The 20492-nt window shown below is 41.6% G+C and overlaps 1 protein-coding gene across 1 annotated transcript in view; it reads left to right on the top strand.

Moving 5' to 3' along the window:
- Nucleotides 1-20492, top strand: part of ADAMTS12 (ADAM metallopeptidase with thrombospondin type 1 motif 12) — a 329278-nt gene that overhangs the window by 278489 nt on the left and 30297 nt on the right. The window contains exons 18-20 of the mRNA XM_073343691.1: nt 11309-11519; nt 16723-17874; nt 20109-20261. Coding sequence (XP_073199792.1) covers nt 11309-11519; nt 16723-17874; nt 20109-20261 — 1516 coding nt within the window. The remainder of the gene's footprint in view (nt 1-11308; nt 11520-16722; nt 17875-20108; nt 20262-20492) is intronic.

Here is a 20492-nt window from a genome sequence, read left to right as displayed (position 1 = left end):
TTCCTAAAAATTCCTTTTTAAAATCTGTATTTCTAGTTCAAAAAATCTCAACTGGATCTCAAAATGATTTCAGGTTAATCCCACCACTGTGCCACCATGTCAAGGTTCCTCCCCCACTCTGAACTCTAGGGTACAGATGTGGGGACCTGCATGAAAAACCTCCTAAGCTTATCTTTACCAGCTTAGGTCAAAACTTCCCCAAGGTACAAAATATTACCCCTTGGACAGGCCGCTACCACCACCAAACTAATACTGGTTACTGGGGGAGAGCTGTTTGGACGCGTCCTTCCCCCCAAAATACTTCCCAAAACCTTGCACCCCACTTCCTGGACAAGGTTTGGTAAAAAGCCTCACCAATTTGCCTAGGTGACTACAGACCCAGACCCTTGGATCTTAAGAACAATGAACAATCCTCCCAACACTTGCACCCCCCCTTTCCTGGGAAATGTTGGATAAAAAGCCTCACCAATTTGCATAGGTGACCACAAACCCAAACCCTTGGATCTGAGAACAATGAAAAAGCATTCAGTGTTTTACAAGAAGACTTTTAATAAAAAATAGAAGTAAATAGAAATAAAGAAATCCCCCCTGTAAAATCAGGATGGTATATATCTTACAGGGTAATTAGATTCAAAAACATAGAGAACCCCTCTAGGCAAAACCTTAAGTTACAAAAAAGATACACAGACAGAAATAGTTATTCTATTCAGCACAATTCTTTTCTCAGCCATTTAAAGAAATCATAATCTAACACATACCTAGCTAGATTACTTACTAAAAGTTCTAAGACTCCATTCCTGTTCTGTCCCCGGCCAAGACGACTACAGACAGACCCCCAAACCCTTTGTTCCTCTCCCTCCTCCCAGCTTTTGAAAGTATCTTGTCTCCTCATTGGTCATTTTGGTCAGGTGCCAGCGAGGTTACCTTTAGCTTCTTAACCCTTTACAGGTGAGAGGAGCTTTCCCCTGGCCAGGAGGGATTTCAAAGGGTTTTACCCTTCCCTTTATATTTATGACATGTCCCTACTTATATGTCTACTCTCTCTAAACTAAACAGTCCTGATCTTTTCATTCTCTACTCATATGGAAGTTTTCCCATGTCCCTACTGCATTATGTTAATTCTTACTCAGCGTTGTTGTTGTCTGTCTCTGGAGCACCCCCCTTTCTGCTACATCTCTTTGTGGGATGGGGCAACCAGAATTGAATACAGTATTCTAGGTGAGAGCAGACTATTGATTTATATGTAATGCATAATTTTTAGTACTGTTTTCTATCTCACTGTTTACATACCCAAATATTTTTTTGCTTTATTTATTTATTTTTGACAACGGTCTGTAACTAAGCAAATGTTTTCATTGAGCTGACTGTAATGATTCTTAAGGCTTTTTCTTTAGTGGTTCCAGTGAATTTAGAACCCAAGCCATGGCTGGAGTAGTCAAAATTATTCCTTCTGCTATGTATAACTTTGCATTTGTCAGCACTGAATTGCATGATGGATATTGCTGCTTTTATATAGTAAATAATGTACAGATGTTAGGGGGATTAATAGTTTTATTACTTGTTCCTGCAGTTCACAGTTATGTATGATGTCTCTTTGGGGAAATATCTAGGGGGAATGCTGTTACAGCCTATGTAAATCATTTTAAAAGTATAAAGCACGCAGCTTGGTTGTAAATCTGTGCAAATTGCCAAGGAAGTCAATTGACAGTAGAATGAAACTTATTAACTAATGGCTTCCATAATAGCTGAGGCTAAACTGAACACACAGGAGCATTTATATTTATAAAAAATATAAATTAAGCTCTTTATTCCAAAGTCCCAAAGAGAAATGATTGGGTTATTCAGAAGTTAAAAGATCCTTAAATACCATATTATCTAGCTTCTGCTGCTTTCATTTGGAAATCACTGTTTCTCTTCAATAGCAGTCAGAACCTGCTGTAGGAAATTAGATTGCTGTAAATCGTCTCTCAGTGATTATAGAATTATGTTAAATATGCCTTGTTGTGCCTAGTTTTTTGCACACTGCTGAAGCAATGATCTAGCTTAATCCCAGTCTGACTGACTATTCTAAAACCATTTACAGTTCTTTCTGTCTCCTTTGGTAAATGTCCTTTATAGAGTAATAGTGATAATAGTAAAATATTGATAAAGTAAAATGCAGGAGAGTCATAAAACATAGTGATAGGGGTTTGGTTGTTTATTTATCTCTTCTTAGTTGTGGTAATTAGTTGCCTGTGATGTACAGGAGCTCCTGGAAAATCAGCACAAAATCATAGAGTAGCCATGATTTCTGATGATTAAAAAAGAATAAGTAAGAAACAGAATAATAAATCTGTAGCTGCATTTAAAGCACACACACACCACATGAAACATGGAACTTAGGAGCCCCTGTTCTAAAAACACAGAGCTCTGCTCCTTGAGCGAATGGGGGATTGCTGTTCCCTATCAAGCCTTATAGCAATATGTAGTGACAAGGCAGTATGATCACAGACTGAGTTAGTGCTAACATTTCATTCCACAATGGCCAGTGATGCATGCACATGCGCGCACACACACTAGCCATGAACTCATAGTGAGCTATTGCAATTATTTTCTAAAGCTTTGAAACCTACAGCTCGGCCCCTACAGCTGTGTCATCTGCAATCCAGAAGGATAGCTGAGATTCCTCTCTGCAGAGTATTTATTTGTTTAGCATGTGCATAGTCATCTAGCCAGGCGATGGATGGCATCTTCAGTGGCGTGATGCAGTTCTTCTGGATCCGCCTATGGCAGGCATGACAGCAGTTCAAAGTAGGAAAGTAAAGTAGGAGTAAAGCAGTTTCTTTGTTTTGAAGAAAATCAGAGTGACAGAGAGAGATGGCATTTCTGCCCTTGAAAATAGGGTGCACAGGGAAGTATTCACTTGCTGAATCTGTCAGAGATTCTAGGGATACAGGCCTGACTATACTCAATCCTTGTTAAGAACTGAGAAGGGATTTGGAGGGTCAAACACAATGCAGTCATGGATGGACCTTTGGTTGGCTATGTAACCATACCCCTGGGTTTCCTGGCCCCCGAAACTAAGTTACCATCAAAGGCAATGCTTTTATTAGCTGGTCATCCACCTTCCAACATGCAGATCAATTTCTCAATGGAAATATATTATCTAAAGCAGTCATGAGGAAGTTTTTTTAGATAACTTCCTTACCATCTATTGGATCCCATGGACTGAAAACACGTGAGCACAAGATTAGCCATCAGACTATGAATTCAAACTGAATCATACAGGAACTGGAAGACATTCCATTCTATAGCTGTGCAGCTTACCTTTGATAAAATGTACATAATCACCAGCATGGCTGCAAGTCGCTCAGGGTCATGTCTTGACTTCCACCTTCTCAGCTAATAGACTCCAGGAAGTTGGAAACTGGTTAACTCACAGGTTTCTGAGAAGTCAGAGTCCAAACATTCATGTTGCTTAGGTGACTGGGAGCATGTGATAAAACTCTTTTGCCCATTCTCTAGTTAAATAATCTGGAGCTACATAAGACATTTCTAAAATATTTTATTGCACACAAATATGTAAAGTGTCAAATCAGAGTAGAACAGAAATGGTTGACTCCTACAATGGGGAGGTAGCATTTGATGGAAATGCAGTTATGACAGCCCCATTAACTAGAGTGATATTGACAGGCATCAGCACAGAAAGATACTGGTATGAACCAATGTAACTTACAATTATATTGCTTGGTTGGTAAGCAGGTGTTTATCTTTATAGATGCTCAGTATAAAATTCATTGTATTGTCCTGAAAGGAAAGAACAATGTATTTTCTTTACTTTCTTCTCTTCTGTACCTTTTACACTAGGAGGGTGGTGAAGCACTGGAATGCGTTACCTAGGGAGGTGGTGGAATCTCCTTCCCTTGAAGTTTTTAAGGTCAGGCTTGACAAAGCCCTGGCTGGGATGATTTAGTTGGGGATTGGTCCTGCTTTGAGCAGGGGTTTGGACTAGATGACCTCCTGAGGTCTCTTCCAATCTTGATATTCTATGATTCTATGATACCAAGTGAACAGAAATTTTTTTCCTTCTGTCTAAAGAAAATTTCCCCTGGCCCTTTTTTGACATGAATACCTGCTCAGACAGAATGCCCATAAATAGATAATTTGAAGTCTTCAATTTCCCGCCATCTCAGCGGTGTTCTGACATTCTCAGGGAAGCTTGCTGCTGCTTTTAGGAGAAAAACTTTTTTAACCACTGCTAACAGTTTGCTTAGTAAATTCCAGCAATTGTAAAGGACAGAGAGTATTGTTATGATTTGGATTCAATAATCCCTAGAGGTCACAGCCAAGATTGGGGCCCTATTGTCCTGGGTGCTGTACAAAAACATGGTAATAGTAATACCTATGCCTTTTCATCAGTAGATCTCAAAATGCTTTACAAAGGAGGGCAGTATCCCTGAGGCACAGGGAGGAAAGTGACTTATCCAATGTCAATGTGAATTGAACCCAGACCTCCTGCACTCTAGTCTAGTGTGCTATCCGTGACACCATCAGAGACAATCTCTCCGTCAACGTGCTTACAATCTAAACACATGAGACAGTCAAATGCTAAAAAAAAGGAAGCATTATTATTTTCAATATTTTTTTTTGGGTGAGGAATGAGGCACAGAGAAATTAAGTGATTTCTGAGGGTCACACAAGAATAGAACTCAGATTGTCAACGTCCCAGTGTAGTGTCTTAACATGGCCATCATTACTCAGTTTGTGGAAGCAGAAAATTGCCTGTGCAACCTTAATTCGGCCCTCTTGTGCATATGCATTATGATACATTAGACACAGGCCCAATACTATTATTCCACAGGACCCCGCCTCATTCAGTGCACTGGATGGAACTGGATCAGGGTCGTGTAGTGAGTGAGGCTGTTGTTGGTAGGACCCCGGTCTCATTTCTTGCAAAATTTGGAAGGTGTGTAGTGAATGAGGCAGGGGATTGCAGGAAAAGAAAGGGTGGGTCTCAAGACCAAGGCAGTTGGTTGATGCACTGGAGAGCTGGATTCTATCCAGGCCGCTGCCACAGAGTACCTATGTGATGGCAGGAAAATCATTTAAACCAATGCACAGGAAAAATAGTATAAAATCAAAAAACAACTTAATTAGTTTTAGGAGAGAGCTGGACAAATTCATGAGTGCTATTGTGTGATGAGGTTGCTTGTGATGTTGGGGGTCAGAGCTCAGCAGCCCTGGGGCTTCCTTCTGATTTATGTTTTATGTTCCTGAAAGCTCATCCTTCAAGGTTTCAGTCAGCCACCTCCTGGGGTCAGAAAGCGATTCCTCACCACCACCAGTGTATTCTGGGTTTTTTTATTTCTTTCCTCTAAAGTATTTGGGATGGCCACGGGTGGAGATGGGACACTGGGCAGGGTGGGCCAGGTCTCTGAGTGACACTGAGAGTTTTCTCTTTCAGGTGCTTGCTGGCTGGTTCTTGCTCACATGCTCGGGGTCTAATTGATCACTGTGGAGTCAGGAAGCAATTCCCCCCCGCAATCAGACTGGCAGTGACTTTGGGAAGCGGTTTCGCCTTCCTCTGCAGCATGTGGGTGTTGGTCACTTGCCAGGATTATCTGGGTATATCTCATTTAATCATTTCCGGCCTCAGACACTGGTGCACCTTGGTCCCTCCTATTCTCTCCCCATGGTACATAATAGTCTAGTCCTCTGTGGGCTGTAATACTTTGGTCTAATTTCCATTGTTGGGTTTAGTGTGTGGGTGCTGGGTGGTGTTGGTGGCCTGTGATATACAGGATGTCAGACTAGCTGATCTAGTGGTCCCTTCTGTCCTTGAACTCTGACTGTATGACTCGATGTAATTAAAGACTATGTTGTCCTGCATATGTACAAGGGAGCCAAACTGAGGATGCACCAGCAACCTTCATTCTGACATTTCCTAACTGGAGTGCTTGACTTTGCAACCATAATGTTCTTTTAACCTAGCTTTTTATGTGTAACACCTTATTACTTACATGTTACTAGTCCACATCTAGCTATGTCCTTTGACAATGTATCAGTTTATGGAATATGGGTGACGTTTTTTGCTTTATATTGAAAGCTGATAACATGTGGTGGCAAGAGCCACCCAGTAAAGAAGAAGTATCAGCAATAGAATGTGTGTATGTGAGAAGGGAAAGATGGACACTAAGAATTTAGGGCTTCATCCTGCAAGCTGCTAAGCGCTCCCTCAAGGTGCTGAATACTGCTGAGGTCTGTGGGAATGAAGGGCACTCAGCACTTCACATAAGTAACGTGAAGCATTCAAGATGTTCCATTAAAGTAAATAGGACTGTTCACATGCTTGAAGTTGCACAGGTGCTGAAGTGCCTAGCTGGATCAGGGCCTTACAGTAGAGGTTACAAAAAAGAGCTGGAAAGAAGATCTGGGAAGTGAGAGCATCGTACAAAGTGAATTGATTCAGTATTTTTCTTTACTTTACTGCTGTGCTCCACTGAGAAGATTTGGCAGCGTCTTCTCAACAACTTGTCAATTTCACTTTGCTGTTTGTACCTGCATGGAGGGGAAATGAAGCTCCTAGAGACAAGATGCAGGAGCACAGAAGTGGTAAGATCCAGAGGCCTCAGTCAGGATTGGGGTCCCAGTGTACTGTACAAACATGTAGGAAAAGAGTTCCTGCCCCAAAGCCTTACTATCTAATTTAAGAGAAAATGCACCAAACAATTGATGGGAATGGGAAAGGGAACATAGGAGGACCAGTGATGAGAACAGATGGTTACATAAATTAGAAGTGTGCACAGCTTGATGGCTCAGAGTCTTTTTTTAATTGTATGATTATAAATAAATAGCTGTCAGCCACCCCCATATCAGTGACAGCCCTTTTGCAGTTGAGTGAAACTATCAGGGGATAAAAAGAAAAGGAGTACTTGTGGCACCTTAGAGACTAACCAATTTATTTGAGCATGAGCTTTCGTGAGCTACAGCTCACTTCATCGGATGCATGCCGTGGACACTGTAGCAGACTTTGAAGTGAGCTGTAGCTCACGAAAGCTCATGCTCAAATAAATTGGTTAGTCTCTAAGGTGCCACAAGTACTCCTTTTCTTTTTGCGAATACAGACTAACACGGCTGTTACTCTGAAACCTATCAGGGGATAGAGGATGGGAGTGGAAACTGAAGAGCCAAATTAGAGAAAAAGATTAGGATGGGGGAGGTAAGAAATGCAAAGAATGATGTATTGCAGAATAGGATGCATGGCAGAAAAAGAATGAAACCTGACACCATAATCATTTATTATGTATTTATTAACATGGGAGTATTTATTTTACCTTTAATCTGCTTTTGTGTTAAGCAATATTTTGCCCACAGTGATGTAAAAAGTAATAGCTAGCTTCCCAGAGGTAATGAACTGATACAAATATTTGTCCTGTGACTAACAGAGGAAATGGTAAGAAGTGACAGCAGAGAGGCACATTATCGCTTTTTGGTGACACAGCTGAAATCTCCTGATCAGGTAATTGAATAAGTCAGATGTTCAGTCAGAGTGAATTGAAGTGCTTTCAGAATGACATTTAATACAGTCAGCAGTGTGTACAGAAATATCAAAGGTAGAACACAGTAATTAAATTAGTATAGTAGACATTGGTTCTGTTTCATATTGTATACTAGAATTCAAAATATTAATTCTGTGTCCATATGAAGCAGCCAAGGTTTTTTTGAATAGAGGTGCTTGGTTTTATTTTGTTTTGTTTTTGTTTAAAAACAAGATTAAAAGTGGAATTGTGGGAACATTTTCTTAAACCACAGATAGTTATTCAGGTACACCTAATGATCTTGTTTAAAGTACTTTTAAACTTCATTTGAGTAGTTTTGCTTTTTCAGTTGTAGGCTGGGTGGTCGTCCCTCTCTTTCAGTCTCTGAGGGAGGCCACACCTCATTGCTGTTGCGTACCTGTAAAGGTGCTCAACGTGGGGAATTAGCTTCATCTAGTGCTCTGGTCCTCTGGCTGGGCAGAACAGTGCGGCAGTCTATGAGCCCCCAAGCCCAGTCAGGGCAGGGCAGCAAAGCAATGAGTGGGCTCTGGCCTGCAATCAGGGCAGAGCAACAATGCCGTCTATGAGCCCCAGTAGGAGTGAGCTCCATAAAGTCTAGAGACTCGGGTAAGGGTGAGCACCAAGAGAGTCTATGGGGCTCAGGTAGGGTTGCCTGAGGAGCGCAGGTCTCCAGGCCTAAGGAGGGGGAGGAGGGGATCCGCCTGCAACAAGCTGATCTTGTAGCAGGCCAGCTCTCAACCAGACTGTTGCCTGGCTTCCCTGGGCTGCTTCCTACTGTCCCCCTTTGGTGTACCTGCATCTGTCATCTCAGGGAGCTCTGGCCAGTCCTCAGGTGGCAGCCCCAGCAGCTCCTCAGCGTCTCGGTCGGCCGGCAGCCCAGGGAGATCCAGCTAGTCCTCAGGCAGCAGCCCTGGCAACTCCTCAGCGTCTTGGTCGACCATAGGTCCGGGGAGATCCAGCCAGTCCTCAGAAGGCAGCCTCGGTAGCGCCTCTGCAGGCTCCTGCAGCAAGCGGGATGCGTCGTCTCTTTTGGTGGCTCCACCACAACTGAGCTATATGGCCCGCCTTTTGTACTTCCCCTTCCTGTCCCACCTTTCCACTTCCGGCAGGGTGGACATGGCTTTCCTGGTTCAGCTCACCAGGGGGCATGTAGTGGTCCCTCTCTGTTACTCTCTGAAGGAGGCCACGCCTCCTCACTACACAGTATGTGGGAAATGGCATTATTTTGGTACTCGCTGAATTCTGTCCCAAATAATTAATGTTGGTACTTAGTGATTCACTCTCAGTTGCTGTTCTCAAAGATTTCAGTGTACATTTAGATTCCATCTCTTATGAGCTAGGCATGTTTCTTTCGGGCTATAATGCACTCTTACTGAAAATTTAGACCTTGTATAAGCATGTGCTCATCCACTGAAGCCAATGGAGTTGCATCCATGAGTTTGGATCCTTTTACATTTTGCCCAGAGGGTCAATGAGAGCTCCCACATTGGTAGCCAGAGCTTAACCCTCCTTGTTGAGTCTTGGCTATTTTGGGGACTCAGGACATGGCTATTTTGAAATGTAGTCAGTACTGCACACCTGTATCACTACCAAAGCCTGCATAATTCTTCACAAACCTACAGACCAATGAATCCTACAGATTTTGGAATTGTGTTAGTCCTTAAATATACCTGCTCATGTCTTAAAATCAGGTAGACGATAAACCAGGAAATGCTAGGATAATAAGCCCTTATTTCTTTCTTAGCATTTCTTGTGTAGTACTGTCAGTTTAACAAGTAATAGGTCAAATTCATGATTAAACCAGTGTAACTCCAAATGTATTAACTTCATTGGAATTATTCCAGATATAAATCTGTATGATCTAGAACAAAATGTAACTCCTTGGTTCATGTTCTGAGCTGTACTTCTATTTTATTTTAGCTTTTAATTTGATTCAGAAAGCAAACAATCAGAAAGGGAAGCCTAGGGTGAAGAAAGAAGATATTTTAATGTGATGGGTAGAGAGCTGGGTGATTTTTTTTCCCCAGTGAATAGTTGATTCATCAAAAAATGAAGTTCTTGTCAACCCAAACCTATTCACAGATTTTTTTCAGGTCACGTTCAATTTGCTGCATAGCTTCAACAAAACAGAAAAATCAAAATGTTTTGGTCATGTTGACACACAATGTTTTATGCCTTTCTTACAACCTTGAGTCCCGGGTACTCACCTGGGGTGTGGGAGATCTGGGTTCAGTTCCCCCCTCTGCCTGATGTGGAGAAGGGATTTGCATTTCAGTCTTCTACGCTGCAGGAGAGCACCCTAGGGCTCTGGAGCGAGCCTGGTGTGGGACTCTCTCAATATCTCCTATTGAATGTGTTCTACCATATATAAATAATTAAATAGTCATTGGAGCAGGAATTGTACTTGGGTCTCCCCTATCCTAGATGAGCAGTCTAACCATCAGGCTATAGAGCCATTCTCACTCTTTTTCCCTGGCCTAGTAGCTATTCATTGGTAGTGACGGTGGCAACTCATATAGTCAGGGAAAGAGACCCAGGAGAAGATATGGGACCTCCTACGTCTGTAAATTAAAGGACAATTGTAGAAAAATGGTGTGATTGTCTTACTATGAAACTATTACTAAGAAGAAAGAAATCGAACATATGGTATAGATTTTAGGTCAAAACCAGGGCTCATTGAAGTGTACTGACTCCAGTAGAGTTGCATTTACTTACACCTCTAAATCAGTCCCTGTGACTTTGCAAGCATCTGTTTAGTTGCCAATGTGAGGCTTCAGAGGGCATGCCTGGAGCCCAAGAAGCACATGCCATTGTTTATGATGCCTTCATTAACTTGTAGTTCACAGCTGGGCCAAATGTCCATTTCAGCAACTTGTGGCCCCCTTCTTGCCTGGGTCCCTGCAAATGGTAAAGCCACCCAGAGCTCATTAGATACATTTTGCAAAACCAAATAAAGGTACTTCAAGGTGAATCACAAAATGTCAATGCTTCTCAGATGGCCTTTGCCCTCTCTTATAATGCAAGCCAGCCATGCAGGTATCTGATCGTATAGAATGGCCCCAGAAAACATAACAGGAAATAATTGGATGAAATTGAGGAAAGGATAAAGCAGGGTGACTCTAAAGAAAAATCTAATTGTGAGGTCTATTACAATGTGAAGTATTGCCCTAAAGGAAGCAGTGGAAGCCTGAATGTTGTCATTTAAAACTAAACAAAGCACAGGACAATGTTCTATAATGAACAATCCTTTGAAAGAGGAACAAATGAGATGACCTGTTCAGTCTCTTCCAGTTCTAATTATTGGCATTACTATGGACCTAATGATTTGTTCTCATTTGCTTTCAGTAAGATCATAATGAGCAAGTGAACAATAGGAATGAATAAACAATGATCAAGTGAACAATAGGAATGAATAAACAAAATACAAAACTTCCTGGACAGCACAGATATCAGTCATAGTTAGGTTTGGAAGAATCCCCTGAATATGGCTTATATTCTTAGGTATTCTAGAAAAATAATCTTCAGAGTCTACTGCTGATACAGGATCAGTGTCTGAACTGCCCATCAGATACTTGGCATACAACGGAGCGGGAAAGTTAGGTGCTTAATATTTTCTATGAAGAACTTAAATACAAGCCCAGAACTCTTCATTATGTTACTTCTTCTGTATTGTCTGAGCTTCCCCAAAGCTACCTTTATCTAGCGTGCCTGCAATGGATTAATGTTTTTGTCCTTCTGATGTTCTGCATTCCCTTTGACTTGGATTGCAGATGGTGGGCAGGAGAATGGCAGAAGTGTTCAACCACCTGTGGCCCAACAGGAGAGAAGAAACGAACTGTCCTTTGCCTCCAAACAGTGGGATCTGATGAGCAGGTATTGGCTGCTAAAGACTGCCAGCATCTGCTTAAACCAAAGACCCACTTTTCATGCAACAGAGATGTTCTATGCCCATCTGACTGGACAGTGAGCAACTGGACTGAGGTAAATGCATGGCAGTCGAAAGAACTAACGCTTCTGTTCTGTCTCCACCTGACTTAAAATTTCAAGGTGGAACGTCTCTTCAGAAGGAATCAGAAGGGAGATGTAAGAAAGAGACGCAAGTTACCAGTGTTCCCATCTCTCCAGAATTGATAATGAACCTATATAACCAGCTATACACCTAAACCAAAGCCTTGGTCTATACCCAGGTTCAATTAATAGTTCTGAGTTGAAATCTGTCTCTACAATGGGCCAAATCCTAACTCAAAATCTGAACATTTTAATCATGGCGAAAGACTTGGAATTTGAATTTCGAGTTTGGAAGTAGTAAGATGGGGGGGTTGGCTCTGAAAAAAAGATAGCTCTAGAAAAAAAGATAGCTCTAGATATTTGTTTCAGGCCTGTCTCTACAATAAAGGAGTGATGGATAAAAGCAATGATAATGATGCCCCTTCTTCTGACACCAGGTTGCCATTCAGACACTAGTGTCACCCCTGTGCTGAGCAGTAGCAGAAATCTCTAGGGTCTTGCAGGCTGGCTTCTTAGTGGTAACATCAGCCATAACAACAATAACAATACCTCCAAAAATGAGCCTGACCAAATACTTGATATAGACATGCCAAACTTTCTATCCAAATCCAGTTCTTAACTTTGAGGCTTGTTTCTATTTCAACTTTAGCATTTACATAGTGCTTTTCATATTTGCCACGCTTAACAAACATTGACTAGCTAAGTAGCAAGAGCCTTCCAAGCATCTGCATATTCAAACCCTTTCAGAGTCCAGACATCAGCACTGCTATGGAGCAGATCTGGGAGATTTTGTAGCATCTTATATTGGCACACGAAGCTCTAATTCTCGTTTGTAAGCCGTATCTCTTGTATTGCAACAACATTTGACCTTGTTATGTTTCCCTTGACTACAGTTGTCTGTCAGAACTCCAGACTGTCTGCACATCCTTAAAGTGGTCAGTAAATAATGTACAGTTTTTTTAGTGGCAGATGTTGAACCATAGAATGAGGTCATCAAAAAATTGCTCTATCAAATTTGTTTTAAAATAGTAGAGCATATCTGCAATGTGTGACTCCATTAAACTCATTTGATATCTACATTATTAGAGCCTTTCATCTCTCAAAGGACTTCACGCTCCTTAGAACTCTGCAGATCCACAACCCTGATCCTGCAAGGTGTTCAACACCTTCTCATCCTACTAAAATCAATGGGAACACTTTAATTTTAATACAGGACTAGAGCATTCAAAGAGGCACACAGAAATATGGACAGCTACCGTGTCATTCTAAATTCTTTTTGAGTGTCAACCACAGTTTAAGGGTGAGATCTTCAAAGCCACTTATGGGATATATTGAGTCCCATTTCCCATTAAAATAATTGAATTTGGAACGTCCAATTCCCATTAAAACTAATAGGAATTAGGATCCAAATAATCTGAACTTTTGAAAATCACAGCCAAAATGTCTGGGTCAGACTGGTAAGAAGGCTAGAATGAGACTAGTTAGTTTCTTCAGAAGCCAGGAATACAATGCCAATAGTTGTCATCTTCATCCTTAATCAAAATCTTGTGCTAGCCATTTAAATTAATTAAAAGGGACAGAACCTCAACAGAAGTAAATGAGCATAGCTCAGGATCTGGTCCCACACGTAATCTTCAAAGTTCTTTAAAGAAAGAGTTATAGATTAAATGTATTGTTGCAGCTGTGATCTACAGAGAAAATATGTAGACATTTATCAAGCTCACTGGCCTTATTTACTCAGGATTTTTGGAAATTCCAAAAATTCCAAAGTTCCAGTAATGGTACAGCTCAGCAGGTGCTAGCAATGGGAATAGTGCTTGTATAGAGTGGGGGAATCTGCTCAACATCTTAGATGTCTTTGTACAAATGCAAGGAGTGTGGGTAATAAACAGAAAGGAGTGGAAGTAGTGGAACATAAGCTAAATTATGGCTTTATTGGTGTAGAGAGAGTATAGCTTGTTCAGGAAGGACAGGCAGGGGAAAAAAGGGAGAATGTGTATGCAGGTTCTGAGGTCTGGAAGGAGGTGACAGGCAGACCAACTGAAAGAATTTGGGGGAAAAAGAGAAGGGAGGAAAATAGGGGTGACATCATGGTAAGGGTCTACTATAGACCACCAAATCAGGAAGAAGAGGTGGATGAGGCATTTCTAGAGCAAACCAACAGAAATATCCAAAACACAAGATCAAGGAGTAATGGGTGATTTTAACTACCCCGACATCTGTTGGAAAAGTAATATGGCAAAACACAAAATTTCCTTTAAGCTGTTGGAATTTATTGGGGACAACCTTTTTGTTTCAGAAAGGGAATGAAGTTAAGCAGAGGACTTGCTATTTTAGGTTTGATTCTGATGCACAGGGAGGAATTGGTTGTGAATCTGAAGGTGCAAGACAATTTGGTCGAAAGTGATCATGAAATAATAGATTTTATGATTCTAAGGAAAGGAAGAAGTGAAAGCAGCAGAGTAAGGACAATGGATTTCAGAAAAGCAGAACAACAAACTCTGAGAACTGGTAGGTGACCTACCACAGGATTAAATTTGTTCAGGAGAGCTGACAGTTTCTCAAGGAGACAATATTAAAGGCATAACTGCAAACTACCTAATGTGAAGGGAAGTTAGGAAGACTAGAAAGAGGCCCATATGGCTCCATCAGGTCCTATATATAGTGAGGAAGAAGAACTAAGAAAGGATGGCATCAAAAAGTCTGAGGTATTAATGTTTATTTTGCTTTAGTCTTCACTAAAAAGGTAAAAGTTGACCAGGTACTCCACACAATTCATATTAACAACAAGAGGGAAGGAATGCAAGCCAGAATAGGGAAAGAACAGTTTAAAATAATATTTAGGTAAGTTAGATGTATTCAAGTCAGTAGGGCTCAGATGAAATAACTATAAGATGGGTGTACAACTGGTTGAAAGACTACTCAAAGAGTAGTTTTCTATTCTAATCCTATCCTCCAAAATGCTACTAGTTATCAAGAGTCAAGGGTGTATCTAGTCGGGTCCTGCCAAGGTCAATCCTGGGACTGGTACTAGTCAATATTTTCATTAATGACTTGGATAATAGAGTGAAGAATATGCTTATAAAATTTGTGTACAGTTTTTTAACCAGTATTGCACCCATCTTATAGTAATTTCATCTAGGCCACATTTCCCTAGTTTGCTTATGAACATGTCATGTAGGAAGGAAAAATCAAAGGCACAAGTACAAAACGAGGAATAACTGGTTAGATGGTAGTCCTGCTGAAAAGAATCTGGGGGTTATAGTGGATCACAAATTGAATGAGTCAACAATGTGATGCCGTTGCCAAAAAATCTAATATGATTCCAGAGTATTTAACAGGTTTGTCATATGTAAAACAAAGGAAGTAATTGTCTTGCTCTACTCTGCATTGGTGAGGCCTCAGCTGGAATACAGCATCCAATTCTGGGTGCTACACTTTAGGGAAGCGGTGGACAAATTGGAGAGTGTCCAGAGGAGAGCAACAAAAATGATAAAAAGTTTAGAAAAGCTGACCTATAAGGAAAGTTCTGAAAAAAATCTGGGCATGTTTAGTCTTGAGAAAAGAAGACTTGAGGGGGACCTGATAAGTCTTCAAATATGCTAAGGGCTGTTATAAAGAGGATATTAATCAATTGTTCTCCATGTCCACTGAAGGTAGGACAAGAAGTAATGGACTTAATCTGCAGCAAGCGATACTTAGGTTAGTTATTAGGAAAAACCTTCTAACTATAAGGGTAGTTAAGCTCTGGAATAAGTTACCTAGGGAGATTGTTAGGTCCCCATCACTGGAGGTTTTTAAGGACAGATTAGACAAACACCTGTCAGAGTTTTTCCTAGTTTTACTTGATCTTGTCTTAGCGCATGGGGCTGGACTTGATGACTTTTCAACGTGCTTTCCAATTCTACATTTCTATGATTCTGTAACCTGGCCACTGGTGTTTCTACCATCATGCCACCTCAACCTGCTTTGAACAGGGCTAGATGAACCAGTGGTTAAACTGCCAATTGTCAGTCTTCACTAGCACCATTGCTCGCACCTGTAGAGCTAGAGAAATGTGGGGAAATTTCAGAAAAACCGCAGCATAGCTACAGTCACTGAGGACCAAATTGTGCCTGTGGGTATGGGAGGAAGGTAGAAGGAGTATTCTTCTCCCTTTGCATAAGGGCCAGGCACAATTGCAGACCCTGAACTCATTAGAACACAGGGACTGCTCCCCATATAATATGCTGGATGGAATGGTCCCGTGGCCTTTCACGGATCTTTCTGTATTAGGCCATAGAGTGTGCCCTTCAACTGGCATACTGGACTGATAAAGAAAATAAGTTATAACTTACACAGGTTTCCTCATAAAGTATTAACAAAGTATTCATGCAATTCCATTAATTTGGCATCCGTTCTTCATGAATCCATGCTACAAAAAACAGAACAGCAGGGCTAGCTCAGCATGCTAATGGGGCATTTATTGGCAAATTGAGAGAATGCCGTTTTGGCTCCATTTCCTATTCAGCAGGTTTTAGGGAACTCTCCACACTCCTCCTTCCCCTTCTGGTTCTCCTCATAGGGCGTAAGGGAGCAGAAGAATCTAGAAAACTAAGAATAAGGTAGGGACTGAGGCAGAACGTTTACAAAATATGCTGACTGACAGTGATTGAAGCAAAGAGTATGTAGGGGAGTTTGAAACACAGGTTAGCTTCTGGAGTTGGAGGAGGCTGAAGGACATTACATGAAAATGCAGCTCTGGGAGACAGGGAGCAACCAAAGTTGAGCGGGCCAGGCATGTTTTGGGTGGTGACCTTTTAAGTCTCTGACATTTCTTAAACTTCGTGTGGGGATTGTGCAAACAGGACTTTAAAATAGTGTGCTCTAAGACTTTCTGTGCAATGGAATGATCCCACTTTGAGATGCTGTCTTTATCATTTAATCTGTATCATTTCTGTCCACCTTGGGTGACATTCACTGTGTACAGTATGTGGGAAAGTATTACAAATCTCCCTTCCATGAAGAACTCCCCCCTAGTAAAAATCAAAATGCTTATTTCTAGGGGAAAACTTTGTTGTTGATTTTGATAAGAACATTGATTTTTATAGATAGATGCACGTTTGGTAATGATGTGTATGAATATGTGGAGGAGAATCAAGAGATAGGGACTGAAAACTGACTATTCATTTTGCAGTGTACAGTTACGTGTGGCGGTGGGGTACGGACTCGTAAAATCAGTTGTGCCAAAAACAATGATGAACCGTGTGATATGTTCAAGAGACCAAATGCTAAGGCTCTGTGTGGCCTACAGCAGTGTCCTTCCACCAGACGACTATTGATACCCCCAGTGAAACCCAACAGAGGAAAGATCATAATCAGGAAGACAGCAGTTAATCCCAAAAGAGGCCCATCAGGCAGAATACCCATCCCTAAACTAGGCCAAAGACACCAGACAACAACAAAAATACCTGAGTCCCAAAGCACAACTGCTTTAGACTCTACTTCCTCCAGTCCTGTCCACTCTTCCAAAAAGGACAACATGGAAAAAAGAACATTACAAAATAATTCTAACAGATCAAATAATGATTATAATTATCCCTTTGTGTTTAATGGAAACAGGTCACACCAAGATAGTACTGTCAGGAATAGTTCAAGTATTGAAAATATAAGAAAAGTCAAAAATGTGTCTAACATAGATCTGGACTCTGCTTCAGAAGAGGGCATTGTTCAGACAGGAGGTGCTAGTTGCATCACCTCATTAACCAGAAGTCCAGAAGTAAATCCAGGCTATCATTATTTAACTGAAGAGACTGACAATACTGATCGGTCCATAGAAGGCAATGACAAACCCAATGACATCCCTAGTGACAAAGGCGAAAGCAGTCCTGCAGTCAAAACCAGGAGCAAAACTCCAAACATCAGGTCTCATGTCATTACGACTCCCAAAATCTCACCAACATTTTATCAACATGAATCTTCTACCCAGTCTACTAGTAGCATAGCAGCAGAAAGACTGTCATCTTCAACAACAGTGAACCTAAAAAGTATCCGTGTGCAAATAGATACACCTGTCACAGAAAAGGCCACCACAGAAGAGCTTGTTACAATAAAGCCAGCAATGTTTGATAACGTATCAAGAGTCCCGTTTGAAAATGGAACAGAAATGGAGCCCTCTGACGAGATAGATTATACCCAAAGCACAAAATCTCCAAGTCTTGAAGATGCTCCAAAGAACCACAGTACAGTTTCTGAGGGGAAATTATCCAATGCCACAGAACTGGATTATGCAAGAATCTCCAATATTTTGCATGGTGATGTGTACTGGATAGTGGGGAACTGGAGTGAGGTAAGTGATTTGTAACTCATAAGATGTGGAGACTTAACTCATTAGTCTGATGCTGTGTGCAATTCTGGTCTCTCGTGTTTAAGAAAGATGAATTCAAACTGGAACAGATGCAGAGAAGGGCTACTAAGATGATCAGATGACTGGACAACCTTCCTTATGAGAGGAGACTTAAGGAGCTTGGCTTGTTTAGTTTAACCAAATGAAGGATGAGGGGAGATATGATTGGTCTCTATAAATACATCAGAAGGATAAACACTAAGGAGGGAGTGGAGTTATTTAAGTTAAGGCCTAGTGCTGACATAAGAACAAATGAATATAAACTGGCCATCAATACCTTTAGGCTTGAAATTAGTTGAAGGTTTTGAACCATCAGATGAGTGAAGGTCTGGAACAGACTTCCAAGGGAAGTAGTGGGGACAAAAAACGTGACTTGATAACCTCATCATACCGTCCTCTCAATAAACTTATCTACAATGGCACATGGCCAATGTGTTTGCTATTAGCAAATATCTCCAACGACTAGAGAAGGGACACTAAATGGGGAGGGCTCTTTCCCAGCTGTCTGGCTGGTGGCTCCGGTCTAACTGATCACCATATTTGGGGTCAGAAAGGAATTTTCCCCTTTGTTTTTTTTTTTGCATCAATTGATATCAATATTTTCAAACAATGGTGCCTGAAGTATGTCACCTACATTAAGATTTGGGCACCTGAACCCACACCTCTCACTGACTGTTTTTAGCACGGATCAGCTACAGTTCGGGCAGCGACAGTGGAAACTTCCTCATGTTGGCCTGCCATTGTGCTTCAGCCTTGGTATAGAGGGTGAGCAAGCAGTGAGCAAGTAATTCTAGCTTCCTGTCAACTCAGTCTTGGGACTCTCTGCAAGGTGCAAAATTTGGCTTTTTGGTGGATGATGAGGACTCATGTCCCCTGGAAACTGGACTGGGATGACCAAATTCATTCCATGTAGGACACCAAAGATGCAACATGATGGAGATTTTTGGTCACTATTGCAATTTGTCATCTTTATAATCAGCCGCATCTTCCTGTTTGGTTATTCACTAGTTACAAATTTTTCAACATCAAACAATCAATTCTAATTGTTAATTATCTCCTTCAGTCACCAGCAGTATTGGCAATCAAGAGGAGAAATAGAGTGAGGGTAGGCATGTTGACAACTGACCCTAGAAAAACAGAAGTTGGAGGTCCAATGAAGGGCTGAACAATTACAAAAGAAATGCTGGGCTGCCCTTACAGATTTGGAATGGCTAGTTAAGTGGGAGGAGTTTGCCAGAGAAGAATAGTGCCATAGGCGCCAACTCCATGGGTGCTCCAAGGCTGAAGCACCCACGGGGAAAAATTAGTAGGTGCTCTGCACCCACCGTCAGCCAAGCTCCCCGCCCCCTCAACCCACCTCCTCCTCCCCCCATGAGTGTGCCGCATCCCCGCTCCTCCACCTACCTCCCAGCCACCACCAAACAGCTGTTTGGTGACATAGCAAGCTCTGGGAGGAAGGAGGGAGGAGCGGGAACGTGGCACACTCAGGAGAGGAGGTGGGGAAGAAGCAGGGCTGAGGTAGGGATTTGGGGAAGGAGTTGGAATAGGGGCAGGGAGGCGGCAGAGTTGGGGTGGGGACTTTGGGGAAGGGGTTGGAATGGGGGCCGGGCAGGGGTGGAAAGAGGCGGGGCAGGGCCTCATAGAAGGGGTGGAGTGGGGGCGGGACCGGGGGCAGATTGCGGGGGTCAAGCACCCAGGGAAAAGCGGGGAAGTCAGCGCCTGTGGTGCATGCTATAAATCAGAAGATTGTTCCTCTTCATTTTCATAGCCAAGCAGAAAAGCTATATGTAATGTTAACTGAGGCAGCTTCTGTAACTTGAAATCTGCCTCCTGAATATCCTGACCTTTTGCAAGACAGAGGCCAATCATTATGGAATCAGGACAATGAAAAAGTCATCCACAAGAGGATCTTTGTGTTAAGCAATATGAAAAAGCTGGAAAACCACTGCACTGTTCGCCATGCCCGAAAAGTTAATGCTGCTTCTGGGTGGGCAGCAGGTACTTCATTCCATGCCCATCTCTGAGCATTACCTTTTGTTAATTGCTCTCTGCAGTGAATATGATTGATGTTTCAAATCACATGCAACATCTGGTTTCATTCATTTCCTGCTTTCATAGTTATCAAATGATTTATTAATCTGCAACTGACTTCTGCCTTTCATCTCTTAACTGTACAGTGTTCTACCACCTGTGGTGTGGGGGCTTTTTGGAGACATGTGGAATGTAACAGTAAGAATGACTCTGACTGTCAGCACATTAAAAAACCTGACCCTGCAAGAAGATGTCATCTCCGTCCATGTGCTAACTGGAAAACAGGATCATGGAGCAAGGTAACATCATTCAGCACTATATATGTTAGCAGTAAATTAACTAAATTCAGAAACCATGCAGTTTTATACTTAGATTTAAAATGTCTCACTATTTAAAATAATAATTTACCGAGTGAATGCACACATGATTCCTGGTTGATCTTTCAGCATTCATTTGATAATTTCCTTGCTAGCTTATTTACAGCTAATTTCATTTTGTGTTTATGGTCTGGGTAACCTTTGCTAAACATA

The sequence above is a fragment of the Lepidochelys kempii genome, chromosome 5, assembly GCF_965140265.1.
Source record: "Lepidochelys kempii isolate rLepKem1 chromosome 5, rLepKem1.hap2, whole genome shotgun sequence".
NCBI classification, from domain to species: Eukaryota; Metazoa; Chordata; order Testudines; family Cheloniidae; genus Lepidochelys; species Lepidochelys kempii.
The sequence above is the reverse complement of the archived record's forward strand: the minus strand, read 5'-3'. Positions and strand labels throughout refer to the sequence as shown.